Here is an 18873-nt window from a genome sequence, read left to right on the forward strand (position 1 = left end):
ATGAGCAACAAATGAGAACCAGATTACATATTGCACAAGAAGCCAAAAGTGAGAGATATTTAGGTTTGTCGGTATCAGTTGGTAAATCAAAGAAGAAAACCTTTGAATATATAAAGCAAAAGATTTGGAGCAGAATTCAATGTTGGCAAGAAAAACTCCTATCAAAAGCTGGGAAAGAGATTCTTGTGAAGGCAGTTCCGACATATGTTATGTCATGTTTCGATTTGACTAAGGGGCTTTGTGATGAAAAAGGTCAATAAAATCCATTGGCTTAGTTGGGAGAAATCTACCCATTCCAAGAAGAAGGGAGGGTTAGGATTCAACATGATAATGTTAGCACGACAAACACGTCGCCTGTTGACCAACCCAGATACTTTGTGTGGGAGGGTTTTGAAAGCAAAATATTTCCCAAACACATATATTTTACATGCTACAACTCGAGCAGGTAACTCATACACATGGAGGAGTATCTTACAAGGAACAAACCTGTTAAAAGACGGAGTCATCTGGCGGATAGGAAATGGAGCCTCTGTGAATATTTGGGCCAATGCATGGCTCCCAAGGGGTTCTACGCGCAAATTGGCAACATCGAGAGGTGCATCCCTGCTGACTAGAGTCGAAGAACTAACTGATCCAGTCAACGGTGGATGGAATGAGCAGCTAATTCAAGATGCTTTCTGGGCGTGTGATGTAGAAGAAATTCTCAAGATTTCAGTGAATGAACAAGTTGAAGATTGGCCAGCATGGCATTATGATCCAAAAGGTATCTTCTCCGTCAAATCGGCATATAAGCCAGTTGTGTCCATACGTGACTCTCGAGCATGTAGAGATGCTTCTTCTTCAGATAGTTGTGCAGATGGAAATGAGAGTTTTAAGTGGCATAAGATCTGGCAGTTGACAACACCAAATAAAGTTAAGAAGTTTTTATGGTGGCTTGTTTACAATAGTGTCCCTATTCGTCGGAATGTAGCGAGAAGGGGTGTGGCCCTAGATACGATTTGCCCAGTATGCATGAGACTTGATGAAGACTGTAATCACCTTTTCTATAAGTGTAAAAAGGTGAAAGAATATTGACGCCTGATGGATATGGAACATGTACGTATAGTTTTAGAAGATTGTCAGTCAGGCCAAGATATGATGCAAAAAATATGGGTAATGGACCGTAAAATGCAGGTGAAAGTCATTGTGTCCCTATGGAGATGGTGATTAGCAAGGAACAAAGTTAATGTAGGCGAACGAATGCAAAGTGCAGCTGAGATTAATAGCTTGGTTATATATCATCTAACTGAGTTCGAGAAACTTAATGCCAAGGAGCAGAATGAGCATTCTCGCAGACAAGACAAATAGAGTCCACCATCGGGAGAAATATACAAGATTAATGTCGATGATGCTTATCATGATGACACGAAAATTGGAGGTTGGAGATTTGTAGCATGGAACAACACATGGGAGGTGATGCCCAAAGGTTTTGGGAATATTAAATGTGCCTCTTCTGCACTACATGCAAAGGCAGAAGCATCAATGCAAAGCTTGCGCCTTGTAGCTCACTTGGGATGAAAAGAATAGTGTTAGAAACAGATGCATCAGTACTAGCCAATGCGCTGCAATCGATAGAGATGAATCGGAGCCAAAACGATGATTTGTTCAAGGAGATATGAGATTTTATGAATTATGAATTTATGTCTTGTGATATCTTGAATTGTTCTAAAAAATCTAACAAAGTGATAAATTGTTTAACTGCCTATAGTGCGTCTATAATTGCCTCTAGCTCGTATAAGCTGATGAGCCGCGTATCAGATTTTGTATCTGAACTTATATAAGATTTTGTATCTGAATTTGTATGTGGCGATTTACTTGGATCCGTTGTTTAAAGGAATTATGTGTCCTCTCAAAAAAAAAAATATATTCGGGACGAACTCCGCCACCACGGCTCCACCGCCCACCTCTCACACCTCAGCTTGCTCCGACGCTCCCCACTCCACCGTCCACACGCGCACTCCCATCACCCTCGCTCTCCATGTTCGCCACCGCCACCGCCACCGCCGCCCGCCACCTCCACCGCCGCCCGCCACCTCCACCGCCGCCCGCCTCCTCCTCCCGCCCCCGGCCACCCCCTTCCGCTCCCTCCTCTCCCGCCTCTGACTCCGCCTCCGCCGCGCTGTCCACGCCAGCGCCGTCGCCGCTGGGGAAGGAGGCGCCTCCGGCGGCGGCGGCGGCGCTGCCAGGGAGCCGCCGCGGACACTGTTCCCCGGCGGGTTCTAGCGGCCGTAGATCCAGGTGCCCGCGCTCGTCCTCCGCGTGGGCGCCGACGAGGCGCTGCGGTCCGGGGATGAGGTGGTGGCCGCCGTCGCCCGGGGCTTTGGGATCGTCGTGCTCGAGGCCAAGGAGGCGGGCAGCGGGCGCGCGTACGAGGCTGCGCGCGCTCTCAAGGCCGCGGTCGGGGACCGCGCGTACCTGCTGATCGCGGAGCGCGTCGACGGGGCGAGCGGCGTCGTGCTCGCGGACGACGGTTAGTGATTGAATTCTCGCTCCTTTGCTTCTTCCATTTTTTATTAGCTTGTTTTGAGCAGTTATTGAGAATGGGGGAGTGTAACTTTCCTTGAATTACATTTTGCAATAACCGGGCTTATGCTGATGCTGACGCGGCCCTGGGAAGATCCTATCATTCTACCAGCGACCAACTTCAGTAGAGTTCTCCTCGCTCTTTTCCCTAGTTCTGTTTTTATAGCAATGTAACTTGGGATATTTGCTTATTTGCCACCCAATTGGCATGCCCCTCTCAAACTACCACTAATTCGGTATGCAATTCATCAACACCCAGACAACGGCGAATTGATTATTTCTTTGCCATTTTCTTTTTTTTTTAATTCGTTTAACCTCATGTATCCATCGGAATATGACTGAATTGCCCTCTTAGCCAGTACATGGTCCAGTTGAACCTGGTCGCACCCTTTCTCAGCGCCTCTGGTCTTCTTCTTCCTCCTCTCTCAGTGCCTCCCTTCTCTGCTCGCAAGACCGCCGCCGCCCTTATCGGAACCAGCCGAGGTAGCCGAGCCATGTCGCAGTCAGCTTGCAGCGTGCGCAGCCGTCGCTCGTTGCCGGAGGTTCCGACCGGGTTGCCGCTGATACGGTGCCCGACATGCAAGTTGGCGACGGTGATAGAGCTCACTGCAAAGAACACACCGAACCGGGGGAGGAAATTCTTCAAGTGCCCACGCAACCAGCCATATGTGAGTATATTTAGCTCGATTTGTCGCATTTGATACATATGAAGTCCAGTTTTGTGTTTATGGTTGAAGGCAAAATTTGTCCCAATCTGAAATCTCCCAATTTGATACGTTTATGTGCTCGGTATGCAGATCCCAAATGGTTGCAATTTTTATGCTTGGTTGGAGGAGTACGAAGAAGTGGTAGCAAATGGTGGGATGCTTGTGGATTCAGCCTGGAGACCCAATGCCATTCCTGACCGCACTGAATCAACGACAGAGAAATTGGAAGAAGCATCAATGAAGAAGGAGGCGGAGAAGAAGGAAGATGTAGCATCAGTGAAGGAGATTGCAAGATGGGGAAAGGCAATACTGGTGTTGGGTCTGCTCAATTCGATGCTCATGGTGCTTTTGCTGGTTGCTGTCTTGGTCAAGTAGAGTAGGACAAGTCACTTTGGTGGTTCTGGATCAAGTAGAGTTGTTGTCTTGGTCAAGTAGAGTAGTACAAGTCTTTGCTCTGTAGTAGTCCACAGCTACTTGGTCCTGTGTAAAAGCTTGAAGCTTCTTGGTCCTGTGTAATAGCTTGAAGCTATTTGCTCTGTAAAAGGTTGAAGCTACTTGATCATGTTGCCCCTGTGTAGTTTATATGATTTAATTTGCATTGTTCAGCTCTTACAGTATCACTCCGAATTCTAGCTCAACTTGGGTCAACTTTCGGTTGTATTCCCTCTTTAAGCTTTCGGTTGTATTCTGGAAATGCAAATTGTACAGATTCTGAAATGCCCAAAGCAGAAAGACCATAGAGGTTCAGAGCCTTAACATTACACCACGAAGGTTTATAACCATCCATCGAGGTTCACAGTCCTAACATAAGTTAACCACCCATCCAGGTTCATAAACCTACCATAAGGATTACAAAAGGCGCCAAAATATCCCAAATATTACAGCACAGATGATAGTGCCAAAATATCCCAAATATTACAGCACAGATCATTTTTTCCCCTTTCTGGGAGTGAGCTTCTTCTTTGCAGTGGTCTTTGCAGGTGATTTTGTAACTCTGGAAGGGGTTGCCAGCAACTGAATTGGTCCTTCACCACTCAATGATAGTGCCAATTGCCTCCTTGTGACAGGCCCTGGACTAGAACTTGTAGCCTGAGGCATTGCAAGCTTTTGCCTTTTGGGTGTTGTGGCACTAGATTCAGCTGCACCTGTTTTTCGCCCTGGCTGCATCTTCTTGGACTGATTCTTCCTGCAAATACAAGTAGTTATATTCTGTGCTACTAGGAAATGATGACACAAATGCATATACTTGATTTACCTTTTTTTTGTTCCATTATAAGGACATTTTGGGGATGTCTTTCTATGCCCCATCCCTCCACATCTTGTGCACTTGACCTGCCATGCACCCTTCCCCCTGGATTTGCCTTTCTCCAAGCATCCTAAAATCCTTTGCTTCCTTTGTCTTCCTGCAGATCTCTTTGACAGAGGAGGCAACACCTTGAACCCAAGATCTACTATAGGCCATTGAGACTTATCTGTCATGGGCTGAATTACTCCTGCATATGCTATTTTAAAAGTCCTCACTGAATAACATGGATGCAGATAGTCTTCCATCTTAAGGTTTCTACTAGTAGTTATTAATGCCAAGGCATGTTGGCATGGCTTCCCAGAAAGTTGCCATTCTCTACATGTGCACTCATGACTATCTAGATGCACAACATGCCTAAGTAGTTCTTGCTCCACAGTCCTCTCAGTGACCTCTGCTGTATTCTTTGCACCCTTAGTAACCCTCAAGTGCCCCAAACCTCTAGTCATTGCATTCAGTTCTGTAACTAGTGCTGGAAGAATAACACCTTGTAGTCTCTCACCTATCCTTCTCCTCTTCTCAAACAGCTGCATTATCATGGACCTTAATGTGTCAGCAAGCTCACACACTGGAAGGTCCTTGATGTCCTTCACCCACTTGTTAAATGATTCAGCCAGGTTATTGGTAATGTAATCACATTTGATCTCCTCTGAGAATCTGCATCTCATCCAAAGAAGATTGTGCCACTTATCTAGGTAGTTAGCAACAGTTGGATCTGCTTCAAGTATGATGCCCATATAGTGCTCAAACCTATCAGCCTTGTAAGCTCTGGCTGCAGGGTACATGTTACCATAAACTGGCCCTTGGAACTTCTTAATAAAGTTCTGCATCAAATGTCTGAAACACTCTCTATGCTCTGCCCAAGGATACACCTTCTTCACAGCACTCTCAAGCCCCTTACAAGCATCTGAGCTGATGGCTAAATCAGGTGGATTTCCAATAGCCTTCTGCAGTTGATGCATGAACCAAGACCAGTTATCAGTGGTCTCTGCATCAAAGAATCCAAAAGCAACTGGAAACATCCAGTTGTGTCCATCAAGGGCAATAGCTGAAGCCAGATGGCCATTCCATCTCCCATTCAGGGCAGTTGAATCTACACTCAAATATGGCCTACAACCATTTAGGAAACCATCAATACATGGTTTAAAGCAGCAAAAGAATTTGTCAAAATAAATCTCATCTCCAACCTCCTTTACAGCTACCTCTACAACACTCCCAGGGCTCCTCAGCTCGACCTCTGCCTTGAACCTATACAACATCTCAAAACTGTCTTCCCATGAGCCAAAAATCTGGTCTGCAGCCTTCGGTCTACCAGCCCATACAGTATGATATGACAATATCACAGTGTACTTCTCCTCCAACTTCTCCTTCAGACCCTTTGCACCAATATTTGGGTTCTTCCTCAGAATAGGTGCTACTTTCTCTGCAATCCAAGCCTTAGAAGCCATCTTGGTCTGAATTCGACCAGTTGATGCACAAGTATGTTCAAATCTGTTCACTGAAACCTGCAAGATACAATAGTGACATATTATTACATTACAATCCACAAAACCAATAATTGGGCAAAGTTAGTAGTCAGTACCCTCACTGTCTTCTTATCATGTGTCAGCCTAGCCACAATCGCCCATGGACAACCCTCAGATTTGCAGTAACCCCTGTACCTATCAGTATCTGATTTCTCTATTCTCACCTCAAACTCACCTTTGATAGCATGCTGCCTCACAGCCAATCTAAATTCTTCCATACTAGGGTATGTGCTTCCTACAGTCATTGGTGGATCTTCCCTGTCATAACGTACTATTGGCTCACTAGGAATCAAGTCATCAACTGCTATTGCAGCCCCTTCAATGTCATCACAAGGAATAGGAGGTGCTGCTGTAGGTGGAGGAGCATTTTCAGCAGCACGCCTAGCATTCTCATCTCTCTCATCCTCAGCTCTTAGACCAAGCAAGACATACACTTCATCTTCCCCAATCACCGGCACTGCACTACCAATGTCATCTACTGGAATTGGAGCAATTTCCAGTTTGTCCCACTCAATCAAAAGAGGTGCTTCAACATCCACTCCAACATTACATGCACTACCTGGTTGGCTACTCTCTGCTACTGCTATTGTTGCAGATGATGACATATCAGTGACTTTCTGTGTGACAACATTATCCCTAACCACTTCAATCGCATCACTCTCCATTGTAACAAGTGACCTACTGAGTTGCCACTCAACTTTGTCCTCCACGGTAACATACAAAGGGAGCCTTCTTTCCTCGAACCTATCACTTATTGCAATCATCAGATCCATGTTGTTTTTCAGCCTCATTTCTTCAGCTTTGCCCTTCTGAATGGTTGACACCACTATGTCTTGCTTACTACCCCAGTTCACCCTTTCTGCCAGGTCTCTACGCAACATTCCCCAAGTGTATTTGTAGTAGTCCACAACCCATTCATCATCCATGGCTGGCATAATCACTTCTGTGCGGTCCTCGAGCTTACAAGTGAACTCAGCTATGCGAACGAAGAGTCTAAACGCAGCATCTGGGTCAATCCTACCGGCCCGAAAGAGAGAAAACGAGAACAAATCGGAAGTTAGCATTCGGTCTAAACGTTCTTCGTGCTCCCTCACCCGTTTTCGCCAAAAACGAACCCATTTCCCCCAAAACGAGCTACTGCAATAGCCAAATGAAGGGGGCAAGGTGCCGAGCTCTTACCCCGACGGGATGTCTGCGGGATCCATGGATCCCGAAGCCGACGTCGCCCCTCAGTCTTCACCGGATCCGGAGAAGCCGCGCCGCCACCACCCTCCGTCGCCAACTCCAGAAAACCTAGCCCAGGGCTGCGTCGTGCTCCAGCAGCTCTGAACTGGGGGCAAATACCTTGAAGAGAGGGGCAATATTGGCAAGTCAAGTCCCCTGGAAGGCAAAATGAATTAAAAAAAAAAGAAAATGGCAAAGAAATAATCAATTCGCCGTTGTCTGGGTGTTGATGAATTGCATATCGAATTAGTGGTAGTTTGAGAGGGGCATGCCAATTGGGTGGCAAATAAGCAAATATCCCATGTAACTTTGATTGGAAACTGAAGTTGTTCTCTAGCGTAATGTATGCTTCATTTTCTAGTCCACCCCAGGAAGTTATGCTACCATTAATTGCATTGCAACATTTATGTATTTTAGGACATTCCTTTATTTATTTTGATGCAGGTATTCCTGCTATTGTTGCAAGGAGTATGATGATGAAATCAAATGCTGACTCCATATATCTCCCTCTTGTTGCTAGAACCATTGGCTCTCCAAACTCTTCAATAAGCGCTACAAGTTCTGAGGGGGCTGATTTTCTGATTGTCCATACCTGCAGTGATGATTTTTTTAGTGCTATGTATGGTGGTGTAGATCAAGATGTGAAGGTTCCGATTTTCTTCACTTTAAACAACTTGCAAAGTGGAGTGACTTATTCTGACATCACATCCAGGTTGCTCCAATCTGGTGCATCTGGAATTGTTATGTCCTTGGCTGGTATGCAACTCCTCACGGATGATCTTATACAAAGGGGTTTTTCAAAAGTGGATGCGACTGAGGAAGTCCCACAAGCCACTTACTCTTCTGCTAGTACGTTGGAAGAAGAGAATAATGTAATGGTCCTAACTCATGAGAAGACGAAAGTTGCTGGATTTACAAAACTGGATGAAAAAGTGATGCAGCTGATAGAGACGGAAAAGCCTATTCTATGTGAAGCTGTTGCCGTTATCCGCAAGGCAGCACCAATGTTGATCACCTAATGTTACACATTTGGTAGTTGAATATGCCTTGGAATGAATTCAGTTATACTTCACATCGTCATCTCTAGAGCATATGTTTGACTTGAATATAATTGCTGATATGTGGTCACAGATGGAGGAGGTTGAGCTTCTGGTTGATGCTGCTTCTCGCCTGAGTGATCCATTTTTGTTGGTTATTGTGGTAATTTTGGGTTTACATCAAGTATTGATTCTGGGATCATCCAGTACCTACCTCACATATAGATAATCTGCCTATATACTGCCAAGACAAATGATATATTAGACATGATTCTTATGTTGTTTACATAAATCATGAAATGGCTAATGAAACGGCTCTTTCTGGTGCTATAGGACAGCCATATCAAAATATCACGCATCTCCTTCGAAAGCAATCAATAATCTTTATCTTTTTTCCCAACTAAGGAATACCAATATTTTATGAATGTTGATTTGCGCTTGTCTTTTTTTATATATGTGAACCTACAATCCTGTTAAACCAATAGTTTGAAATTTGTTTTTTTGGATATTTTACATTTCATGATCTTCCCAATTAATGTGTTCAATTTAGTGCTTCTTTCTGGTTTAAAATAAAGCCTGTTGATTTTCTAGTTAAACTGTGGCTTTGGTCCGAATCAGATTGTTAGCTAACCAGAGTAGTAGAAGCACAGGTTCTGTTCTACCGTTGTATAAGCAGACCTGTTGGTCATATATATTTTCCTCATGCAAATAGTTTGGTTTGAACTGAAAAGCAAGAGTACATTCTAATGCACATGGAAATAATTTAACTGCTTGTTTTCCATTATTCTAGGCATTCCATATTCTGCAACTAATTGTTTTTGTTCAATAATCTTTTTGGCCACTCATTCTGATCAGATCCTCCTGTAATTTATGTCAGGGTGAGTTTAACTCAGGAAAATCAACTTTTATAAATGCTCTACTTGGAAGGCCGTATCTTCAGGAAGGGGTTGTGCCTACAACAAATGAGATCACACTGCTATCATATTTCGATGTTGATTCCGAGAGCTTTGAGCGATGTGAGAGGCACCCAGATGGTCAATTCATGTGCTATTTATCTGCTCCGATTCTAAAGGAAGTAAGTACTGAATTGCTGGTGACTGTCATGTTGATATTCCTTAGATCAGAGATGTATGCATGCAATTTTGTTATTCGATGCATTGAGTTAAACAAGCTAGCCTTTTTCCATTCACTTAACTGCATTGAGTTAAATAAGCTAGCTACTTCAGTATGATGAATATAAGTTCCCTTTTCAGACTGCTTTCTGAATGATCAAATCATCAAAAGGATTAAGGATAAATTATTAGGAACAAACTTCTGTCTCCTTTGACTTGCTGTAGTTGACAAATGCCAAGAAATCGTCGACTCTTCTGCTCCACCTTATTTTCGTTAACCTTTTTGTAGTTGCATGACTACCCCAGTAACAAGGCCAACTCAGCAGTACATATCCTTTGCTTATTTACTTTGTTTTGCTTTCATAATATGCTCTATGTATACTAATGAACAGATGATTCTAGTTGATACACCTGGAACAAATGTTATTCTTCAGAGGCAGCAACGACTCACTGAAGAATACGTGCCACGAGCTGATTTAATACTCTTTGTCCTATCAGCAGATAGACCATTAACTGATAGTGAGGTAAATTGCTTTTGTTTTATTATTCCAAATGTTCACAAATTTGATATTGTGATTGCTATCACCACAAAAAGGATAAATGATTCAGTAAAAGTACTTCAATTAAGTCCAGCTAAGGATTGGGCATATTGATTCTATCTAAAAAGTAGACTATTTAGATTGTGATACACATGAGGTTTTTGGGTCGAAGTATCAATTCATACTCTGTAACATTTCACAATTGTTGACTCCCAGTCAGTTTCAAACTGGAGGCCAGAGTGGGAGTGGATTTTGGTCAAACTATTTATCAAATAAATAATAAAACGAAGGCTGCTGAGCTGGGCTAGTGGCTAAGTACCTGGGTTTGATGGGGGTAAAAAGGTTCTCTTGCCTAACTTTCTATCTTTGCCACACCTAACCACACATTCTTAGCCCAATAACCGTCAAGCAGTAGACTCAAACACACTTATGGCAGCTGATTTTTCCCATTATGAAAAATGTGGCAAGCCACTGGCGAAGTTGGCTGCCAACCAAGAGCTTAATTTTTCACTTCCAGTTTCCTTTTGATGAATTAGCATTGGATCTTGTCTTTGCATGGATTCCATTCTGAATCACATTTTTGGCAAAAAGTCTAGGGTTCTGGTTTATCTTTTGAGGATTTATTGTTTTCTATATTCAAATAGAGCTAAATGTTGTCTCTTTTAACTTATAGGTTGGATTTCTTCAGTATGCGCAGCAGTGGAAGAAGAAAGTTGTATTTGTTCCGAACAAATTGGACCTCTATCGGAACAGCAATGAGGTCTGATATGACATCATTTCTGTACCGTTCAGAATCCAGCAAATTGTTTCGTTCCTATTAGTTGTTGCAAATTCATTGTTTTGCTTCTCAATCCGATGGGTGTAGCTTGAAAAAGCTACTGCATTTTGTCAAGGAAAATGCAAGGAAATTGCTTAACACAGAAGATGCAACACTCTTTCCTGTATCTTCACGCTCTGCTCTGGAATTCAAACTTTCATATTCCAAAAACAGAACCTGCTGAGCTTAGTGATCCTAGATGGAGAAGCAGCAAATTTCGTGAGTTTGAGGATTACCTACTGAGCTTCTTAGATGGATCAACAGAAAATGGAAAGGAAAGGGTCCGGCTAAAACTTGAAACACCTAATGGAATTGCAGATCGTTTGCTAACTTCGTGCCAAAGACTTGTAAAGCTAGAATATGAAAAAGCTGTTGACGACTTAACATCCATCAGGGATCTTGTTTCTGGTGCAAACAATTATGCTGTGAAGCTTGAGGCTGACAGCAATTCTTAGCAGAAGCAGATTTCATCTCTTGTAGGTGTTTCAAAGATTACTAATTATTTGGTATCCTATTTAAGTTGCGTTGTATTATGCTCCCTCTTTTATGAAGAATATGGGACATGTTTCTCCTGCCATTACTGCAAAATATTGGCGCTAATGCAAATTAATGATGATTTTCCTGCTTTGTACTTATTTGTATTTTCTTGCCTCAACAACATTTATAACACACACAGTTAGTATTTCCCTGTCCTTTCCAGGGACATTTATGAGGATAATTTAGTCATTTTCTCCGTGCCATTCCCATTAATTGTCGACCTCCTTAGTCTGCATGTGGTTAAATATACAATCTTTGCATTCTCGTAAATGCATCTATAGCTTACCTAGCATTGACAATTGGTGAGATCCTTAGAGTGCAATATGCATAATACTTATTTTGTTCCTTGAGATTGAGAACATGCTTATATTTTTCTTTTCTTCTTGCAGATTGAGAGAGCAAAAGGTCATGCAGTAACACTCATGGAATCGACACTTCAGCTGTCAAATATTGACCTTACTTTTACATACACAGTTCCAGGAAAAAACAGGCACTTCTGCCAGAGTCACATCATTTGTTCATAATGATATTCTGAGTCCAGCCCTTTATGATGCTGTGGTATGTATAATACTGAACTTACTCCCAGTCTTATCATATTCTGATGAGTTAATTTCACAAAACTACAACTAGTTGCACCTAATTATCACAAAACTACAACTAATGGGACCAGTTTCATAAAGCTACAACTATTTGTGCATCTAGTAACACAAAACTATAATTTTTACACAAAATTATAACTATTTTTCTCTATTTTTCACCATACAAAGTTGTAGTTTTGTGTTACTAGGAGCACAAATAGTTATAGTTCTATGAAACTGATCCCAAAAGTTGTAGTTTTGTGATAGTTAGGTGCAAATAGTTGCAGTTTTGTGAAATTAACTCTATTCTGATCCACATATGCTTGCAATTATATGGTTCATGCCTGAATTTTCCTAAATGCTGCAATCTACAAATAAAAAAATAAAAAAACATTGAGTGACAAGCATATTTTACTTGTGGATCAAATTTTCTTTTCATAATTTTGACTATCGCATTACAGTATTATCACTAACTACATGCTGGAAATTGGTACAGCATGACTATTATTGACAAACTGTGTTTGCAATATCTATGCTGATACTTTGTTGATGTAATTATATCAAATAAGTTGAGATGTAAAAGGAAAGGTACTATAAATTCCTCTACAAATCTTGCTCCTTAAAAAAAAACTACACTACAGTTTGGAAAGGTGGATGGTCAGCTTCCCTTCACCAGCTTTGTATTTCACAGTCAGTTACTGGTGGTAACCAGCGCTCGGTAACCAAAAAGTCGCGGTTACCATGGTAACCGGTCGAAAATTCAAAAAAAATTGGATAAAATTCATTTGACAAAATTTAAAATTTAGGGGAAAAAATCGCGATTTTAGCTGCTTGGTAACCGGTCGGTTTGGACCGGTTACCGAGCGGTTTTTGCGATTTATCGAGCGATTTTCTTGAATTTTCCGCATTGTCGGTAACCGTTCGGTTTTCTCGGTAATCGCTCGGTTTTCTCGATTTATCGAGCGGTTTTCTCGATTTTCAGTGAAGTTCAACAAAAAAACTCAAAAATTATCTCAATCTTGTAAAATCAATAACTAATTCATCTAAGCTTCAAATCAAGTGAAATAAATTTTGTTGGTTTCCTTGTAACATGATCTACATGATAAAAGTATTTATATCATAAAAAAGTTCAAAAAATTCTATGAGAAAATGTATTTGTTAAACCAAGTTAAATGCATAGTTTACTCTTTGCTAATCCAAAAATCATGAATCTAATTTTGTTAGTCTTCTTACATGATCTTATATCTTTTAAAAATACATGAACTCATGAATTAGTTATTGTAACATGCAGAATTATGTAAATGTGTTGCGACTAGATTAATTCATAACTGATCCATCACACCTCAAAAATTAATGAAATCACTTTTATTAGTTTATTTATACTATGATTTACGTAGGAAAAATAAGAGTAGATATGAAAAAGTTTATTATAGTGTTGTTTCTTTACATATTCACTTTATGCTTATGAACTTTGTAAAAATCATAGAGAAATTAATAAAACTCTAAATAAAGTGAAATCAATTTTAAAGATCCTCTTAAGATACGTTTTACACAAGAAAAATATGTGTTTGTATGTTAAACTTTTCCTTAACATGAGTTAATAACTGAGCCGTACGTTTCAATTTTTTTCATTTTTTTAAAACTTCCTCCCAATAGAATATGATGCAAGCGACATTATTTTGAATTTTTTTTTTCACAGAAGGTCTTAGAATTGTGTCTAGTTTTTTTAAAGATTTTTTGGAATTTTTTTAATTTTTTAATTTTTTCGAATTTTTAGAATTCAAATTCGGTTACTGTTCAGTTTCTGAAACCGAACCGGACCGAGATGGTCGGTTATCATGATTTTTGCTCGATTACCGTTGGTTTTTTAACCCTAGTAGTAACAGGCTTAGTAAATATTTCGAATTGTATAAAGATGCACGAATGTATGGAACTTGTACTGTTACTAGCCATAAATACTGGAGGGGTTGTGTCACGTCCCAAATCTTTAATCACGTAATTAAGCATAATTATATTTTTTAAGTATTATGTTTAATTTTACGTAATTGTAATTGAGAATACTAATGCTCTTTGTTAAAAGTCAATTAGATGAGAGAAAGGAAATTCAGGAGAGAAAAGAGTTAAATTCGCAGTTAAAACGGACTTCTTTCTCTAACATGTGGGTCCCACACCTCACCCACTCCCTCTCTCAAGTGGGCAGCACCCCACTTGCCCTCTCTCTCCTCCTCTCACTCCCCACGTCCCCACCCGAGCAGCAGCAGTAGCTCCCTCTCTCATTCTCCCACTCAAACTCACTCTCTCTTTTCTCCTAAAAATTCGAGCTCAAGTGGAGGATTCAAGGTATGCATATGGTACCATTGCATTCTCTAGTTCATGAGCTACTCATCTATCTAATCCGTTTTCGTTTTCGTTTTCGTGAAAGAATCGAGTAGTTCTTCAAGTTCTTGGCGTTTTTGAGCCTTTTTGAGAAAAATAGAGTTTTGGTCGAAAATGAGCTCTAGAGTCGTGTTGCTAGTTGATGAGTAAGTTCTAGGACCATTGGACTATCCATAACATGTTCCCTTTAGGCTTGGAAAAGATCGCAACTCGAATCAATCAAAAATCCACTTAAGAACAGTTTTTTTGGGCTGACCCGGATATTCTGGACTCACCCGGAAACTCCGGGTTCAGCAGAAATAGTCCGTTGAATTGTGTTCAAATTTGGTTAGGGTTTAGGGTGCGAGATTGGTTTAGAATCTTTTAGATGGGACATATGCACGTTTGTGTAGCACAGATTTGTAAAATGAGTCAAATCATCCGAGGGAAAAGTCGTGAAGAACCCAAGTCTATACACTCGGATAATCCGGTCAAACCCAGAGACTCCGGGTAGTTACGTTATCGAGTAGCCGAGAGCTTCGTTCGGAGCCTCACTTGGAGTGTCCAGCACATCCCGGATAGTCCAGATCAACCCGGAGGTTCCGGGTTAAGTTAGAATATTGGCTAACCGAGAGCCTTCATCGGAGAATGGCCCGGATACTCCGGAACCCGGATATTCCGCATTCATCGGGATACTCCGAGCCAGTCAAATAAAAAGCAGCAATCGAGCGCCTCTTCCGGAAGTTCACCTGGAGAGTCCGAACCCGAATACTCCGAATCAATCCGGATACCTCGGATGGCTGTTATTTTTCGGATTTTGTTTGGATCATTTAGTAATGCGTTGATTCGCATATCTTATACTTCTAGCATGTTGTTAAGTTTTGTGGCATACCTTTTTGCACTTCATTCATACTCATTGCATTGCACGTGTTGATCCTTTTTAGAGAACGTCGATCCGTCGATCCCGGAGGCCCAGGGCGATCCCGGCGCGCCCCACCTATTTGAGCTAGTGCATCCAGGCAAGCAACTAAGCATATTGATCCTTCTTGTGTAATTGAATAAGTCTAAAATTGATGAAATATACTTATGTATGTATGTATGTTTAGTGAGTTAGTGTTGGGTACCAATAGGTAGAACCTTTGCCAATTGCATTCTTCCACTTTGAATACTTGTGCATTTACATTCCTTATAGTCTTGAGATGTTGTCAATGTCTAAGTATGAGTTCGACTTATATGCTTAGCAATGCTTAGGTCATTCGGTAGAAGTCGAACGACGATGCATCCCATTGTTCGCGAGCATAGGACCTTCTTATGATTACATACACTTATTGAGTTTGAGGTGGTTGTATGAGTGGTGAGTATGAGACAAGGTGTGGACGGTGTTAGGAGGTATTTTGTCCTGCTCGGATGTGAAGTTCCCTTGGGTAGTTCGTATGTGGGAGATGGTGATATTGGTACTTGTTACTTATTGATATACATGTTGTTTACAGTTACACTTGTTCAGTTGTTAGTTGCAGGGTAGTTTTCATATGTTTTGGTTAAGTTTTAGTCGCTCACATATATGTCTAAGATGTTTAGTGCATATGTTTTATCTAACCCGTGGCTCATCCTTGCTAATGATCAATGCATAATCTTTGGAGTTGAGCTATGTATATATGCTCTATATAGTTATATAGTTTAAGTCTTGTGAGTACTTTTATACTTATGCTTGCGCTTTCAGTTACTGCTGCTGCTGGGAAAAATGCTGTTTTTGACTACTTCATGCCTGTCGATCTTGGTGGCGGGTAAGAGTAGTGCATCCTACTCTGAAGGTGGCGTGTTGAGATGGTGCCTAAGGGCATGTGGCGCCGTTTTTTTGGGGTTAGAAGTTGAGGGGTTTTGTCTCCTCCTAGCTTGTTTTTGTTGTAAATTGTTTGAAATCAGTTGCATGCTTAATACTTGTAATATAAATGTTTATTAATATCCCTTTATTAAGCTATGTTGTGATGTACATGTTGGAAGGCATGTATTCTGATCCTTGGCATAAAACACATGTTGGGACTACCGGGATGATATTCTGGTTAATCATCGAGATTGTGATTATGAATAATGATATTTCTGGTCACTTATTTTCTGCTTTTGGTAATTAATGGGAGACATATTAAACTTCTTCATAAATATTGAACCTTGTAAAACTTGATTGTTGTGCAAACGAAGGATAGCTCACTAGGATTATGTTCACCGCTTTCCTGTGCTGACTTGTTTGATCAGTTCTGCAATTTGTTGGTTAATTCCAGCAACACCATATGTTCTGAAAGGATCATCATCCAGGCAGTCTGCAGACTACCCAATTTCACTTTCAAGTTTTTTTTTCTAGTCTCTAATACAGAACTGCTGATGTACTATCTGAATGCACGCACAAACGCATGCCACTCACACCCACATTCACACCAACTCGCACTATCCTGCGTGTACGCTAGACTTACATACTGTGCACATACCTTGCTGAGGAGATTCACAGACACCCATGGGCAGGTCTTACTGTGCACATACCCGGATAACGATCGGGGATTGAACCTAGGGGGCACTGGGTGAACCTCGGCTTGTCCTCACTTTCATCTTCTAGATGTTCCTTCAGTAGAACTGGACTTTGCAGGTGCGTGAAATAAGCAATCACATGGCCACCATACATACAACTGTACTTTGTAGGTGCTGGAATAAACAATCACATGGCCGCTACACATCAAACCTAAAATGTGTAGTCAAACAATGCAACATGTGCCAATTTCATTTCATTTCATTTACTCATTTTGCAGCATTATTAATTTTACTGATCCATTTAATAATAAAAGGAGATGACCCTCCCGCGGCGCCTATAAAAAAGAAAAAAAGCACTGAAATTCTCAGGAAAAAAAACATAGCTGTTATGGTAGCGTAGCAAGGTGCGGCGATCTGCTACCTTCGCAACTTTACAGCGCTTATGGCGTGCGGCATGGCGACGTCATACACACGTCGGCGTGGTGAATACACAAATTTCAATATTTTTTCCTAATACACATTATCTCTCAAAGTATATATAAAAAGGAAAGAAAAAAAAAGAAAAAAAAGGAGAATACACAAATTTGACCCATGTAAGCCAGCCCAACCCACTAATTTAGCCCATGTAAGCCAGCCGAACACCCTTCTACTTACCCTAGCCCCTCCGCTGCTCCCTCCCCGCGCCGCCTGCTCTCACCGGATTTGCACCGAGCACAGATGGAGATCCAGACGAGAGGCGGACGCCGGACGGAGTTGACCTCGATTATACAGGTACCCTCTCTCTCGCCCGCCACAACACCTAAAAGTCGTGGCGTCCCTGTGGCAAGACACCATTCTCCGCCACGCCGATATATCGGCGTTATGGTGCGATATCCCGACGCCATGAGAGCTATGAAAAAAAGCAAAACATCCCGCCCTTAATATGGTGGACCTCAATTAAGATTAACAATATGTAACCGTTAGATTTTATGTCTATCCAAATTCCACAAAATTACATTAGATTGTAGTCTATCAACCACCCCATATGACCTCTCTCGATATCCGAGGAAGTCCTCTGCGCCAGCCGCCGGTGGAGCTACTCTGCATGCCTCGTCGATCTTCCCAATCTGCATGGACAACAACTTCGCGGGAAGCAGCAGAACAAGATGATCATGCTGGCCTGGGACAGAAACAGAATCGATCTATTCTTCTCATGAGGCAGCGAGGCGCCGAGGCGAGTCAGCAATTGAGACACCTGTTGCCTGCATCCTCGCGGCTCCCCAGATTGTTCAATATAAGCAGAGCACAACACCTAGAAGGAACTCCCCCTCCTTCCCTCTACTGGCCTGGCATTGATTGGAGATGCATACGAACTTTGATCGGTTTCCCTTTTTTCTTGTAAGAAAGCCCTAGAGTACTTTTATGTATTGTTCTGTGACTGCTTTCTTTTTCCTGCGGTATCTTAGTTATGATAGCAATCGCCCCCAAATCTTCCTTGCTGGTATCACTACTAACATATGCACCGAATGAATCTATGATGGAAGCAAAAACAGATGCATATGTGTATTCAGTACTTAAGTAAACTGCAACAAACTAGATGAATTGGTCATTGGGCTCAGTAGTATTAACCAAAACTTCACTTGGGTGACCACTTGTTTTGGACATCTTGCTTTTTAATCTTTTGCTTCAGTTCAGAGAAAGTTTTAAAGGATCAATCTATTTAAATCGGAAAGATCAAAGGAAAAAGCTATTAATTTCTAACTATATATAGCTAATTATATTGGGTAATAGTGACAACAAGGAAAAAATCAACATTCTTCTGAAAAACAAAGAACTCCACGTCACTAATTATAGTGTGGCCAAATTGTGACCGCTAAGATTGTCACCCTTCATAATGACACAGCTACATGTTTTTTTTTTAGATGTATGCATTAGAGCACATAGAAAATAATTCCCTCTTTCAAACTAGCCGCGCAATCGAGCGGGCTATTAGGCTAGTTCTCAGAATGACGCTACCCCCTTCTTTTGGTATATTGTTATTGCTATTGTTATTCTTGTTTTATTTGCATATTTTAATTAT

At 41.4% G+C, this 18873-nt stretch overlaps 2 protein-coding genes and 1 pseudogene across 2 annotated transcripts; 2 read left to right on the forward strand and 1 right to left on the reverse strand.

Annotated features, from left to right (window-relative positions):
• The first annotated feature begins 458 nt into the window (after positions 1-458).
• LOC133884056 (probable transmembrane GTPase FZO-like, chloroplastic) lies at positions 459-15961 on the forward strand (annotated as a pseudogene).
• LOC133885451 (uncharacterized) lies at positions 2746-3877 on the forward strand. Its single transcript, XM_062325170.1, has 2 exons — positions 2746-3230; positions 3360-3877. The coding sequence occupies exons 1-2, from the start codon at positions 2925-2927 to the stop codon at positions 3642-3644; spliced, it is 591 nt and encodes a 196-aa protein (XP_062181154.1). The 5' UTR covers positions 2746-2924; the 3' UTR covers positions 3645-3877.
• LOC133885450 (uncharacterized) lies at positions 4123-6732 on the reverse strand. The gene is made up of 2 exons (XM_062325169.1): positions 4525-6732; positions 4123-4455 (listed from the first exon to the last, which is right to left on the reverse strand). Exons 1-2 carry the CDS (start codon positions 6018-6020, stop codon positions 4197-4199), a joined length of 1755 nt encoding a protein of 584 aa, XP_062181153.1. The 5' UTR covers positions 6021-6732; the 3' UTR covers positions 4123-4196.
• Positions 15962-18873: the final 2912 nt, after the last annotated feature.

This window comes from Phragmites australis, chromosome 11 (genome assembly GCF_958298935.1).
Source record: "Phragmites australis chromosome 11, lpPhrAust1.1, whole genome shotgun sequence".
Lineage (NCBI taxonomy): Eukaryota > Viridiplantae > Streptophyta > Magnoliopsida > Poales > Poaceae > Phragmites > Phragmites australis.

Coding starts and splice junctions, on each gene's coding strand:
- LOC133885451 (XM_062325170.1), top strand. CDS start 2,925: ATGGTCCAGTTGAACCTGGTCGCACCCTTTCTCAGCGCCTCTGGTCTT. Junction 3,231..3,359: donor GCCCACGCAACCAGCCATAT/GTGAGTATATTT, acceptor CTCGGTATGCAG/ATCCCAAATGGTTGCAATTT.
- LOC133885450 (XM_062325169.1), bottom strand. CDS start 6,020: ATGGCTTCTAAGGCTTGGATTGCAGAGAAAGTAGCACCTATTCTGAGG. Junction 4,456..4,524: donor TATAATGGAACAAAAAAAAG/GTAAATCAAGTA, acceptor TTGTATTTGCAG/GAAGAATCAGTCCAAGAAGA.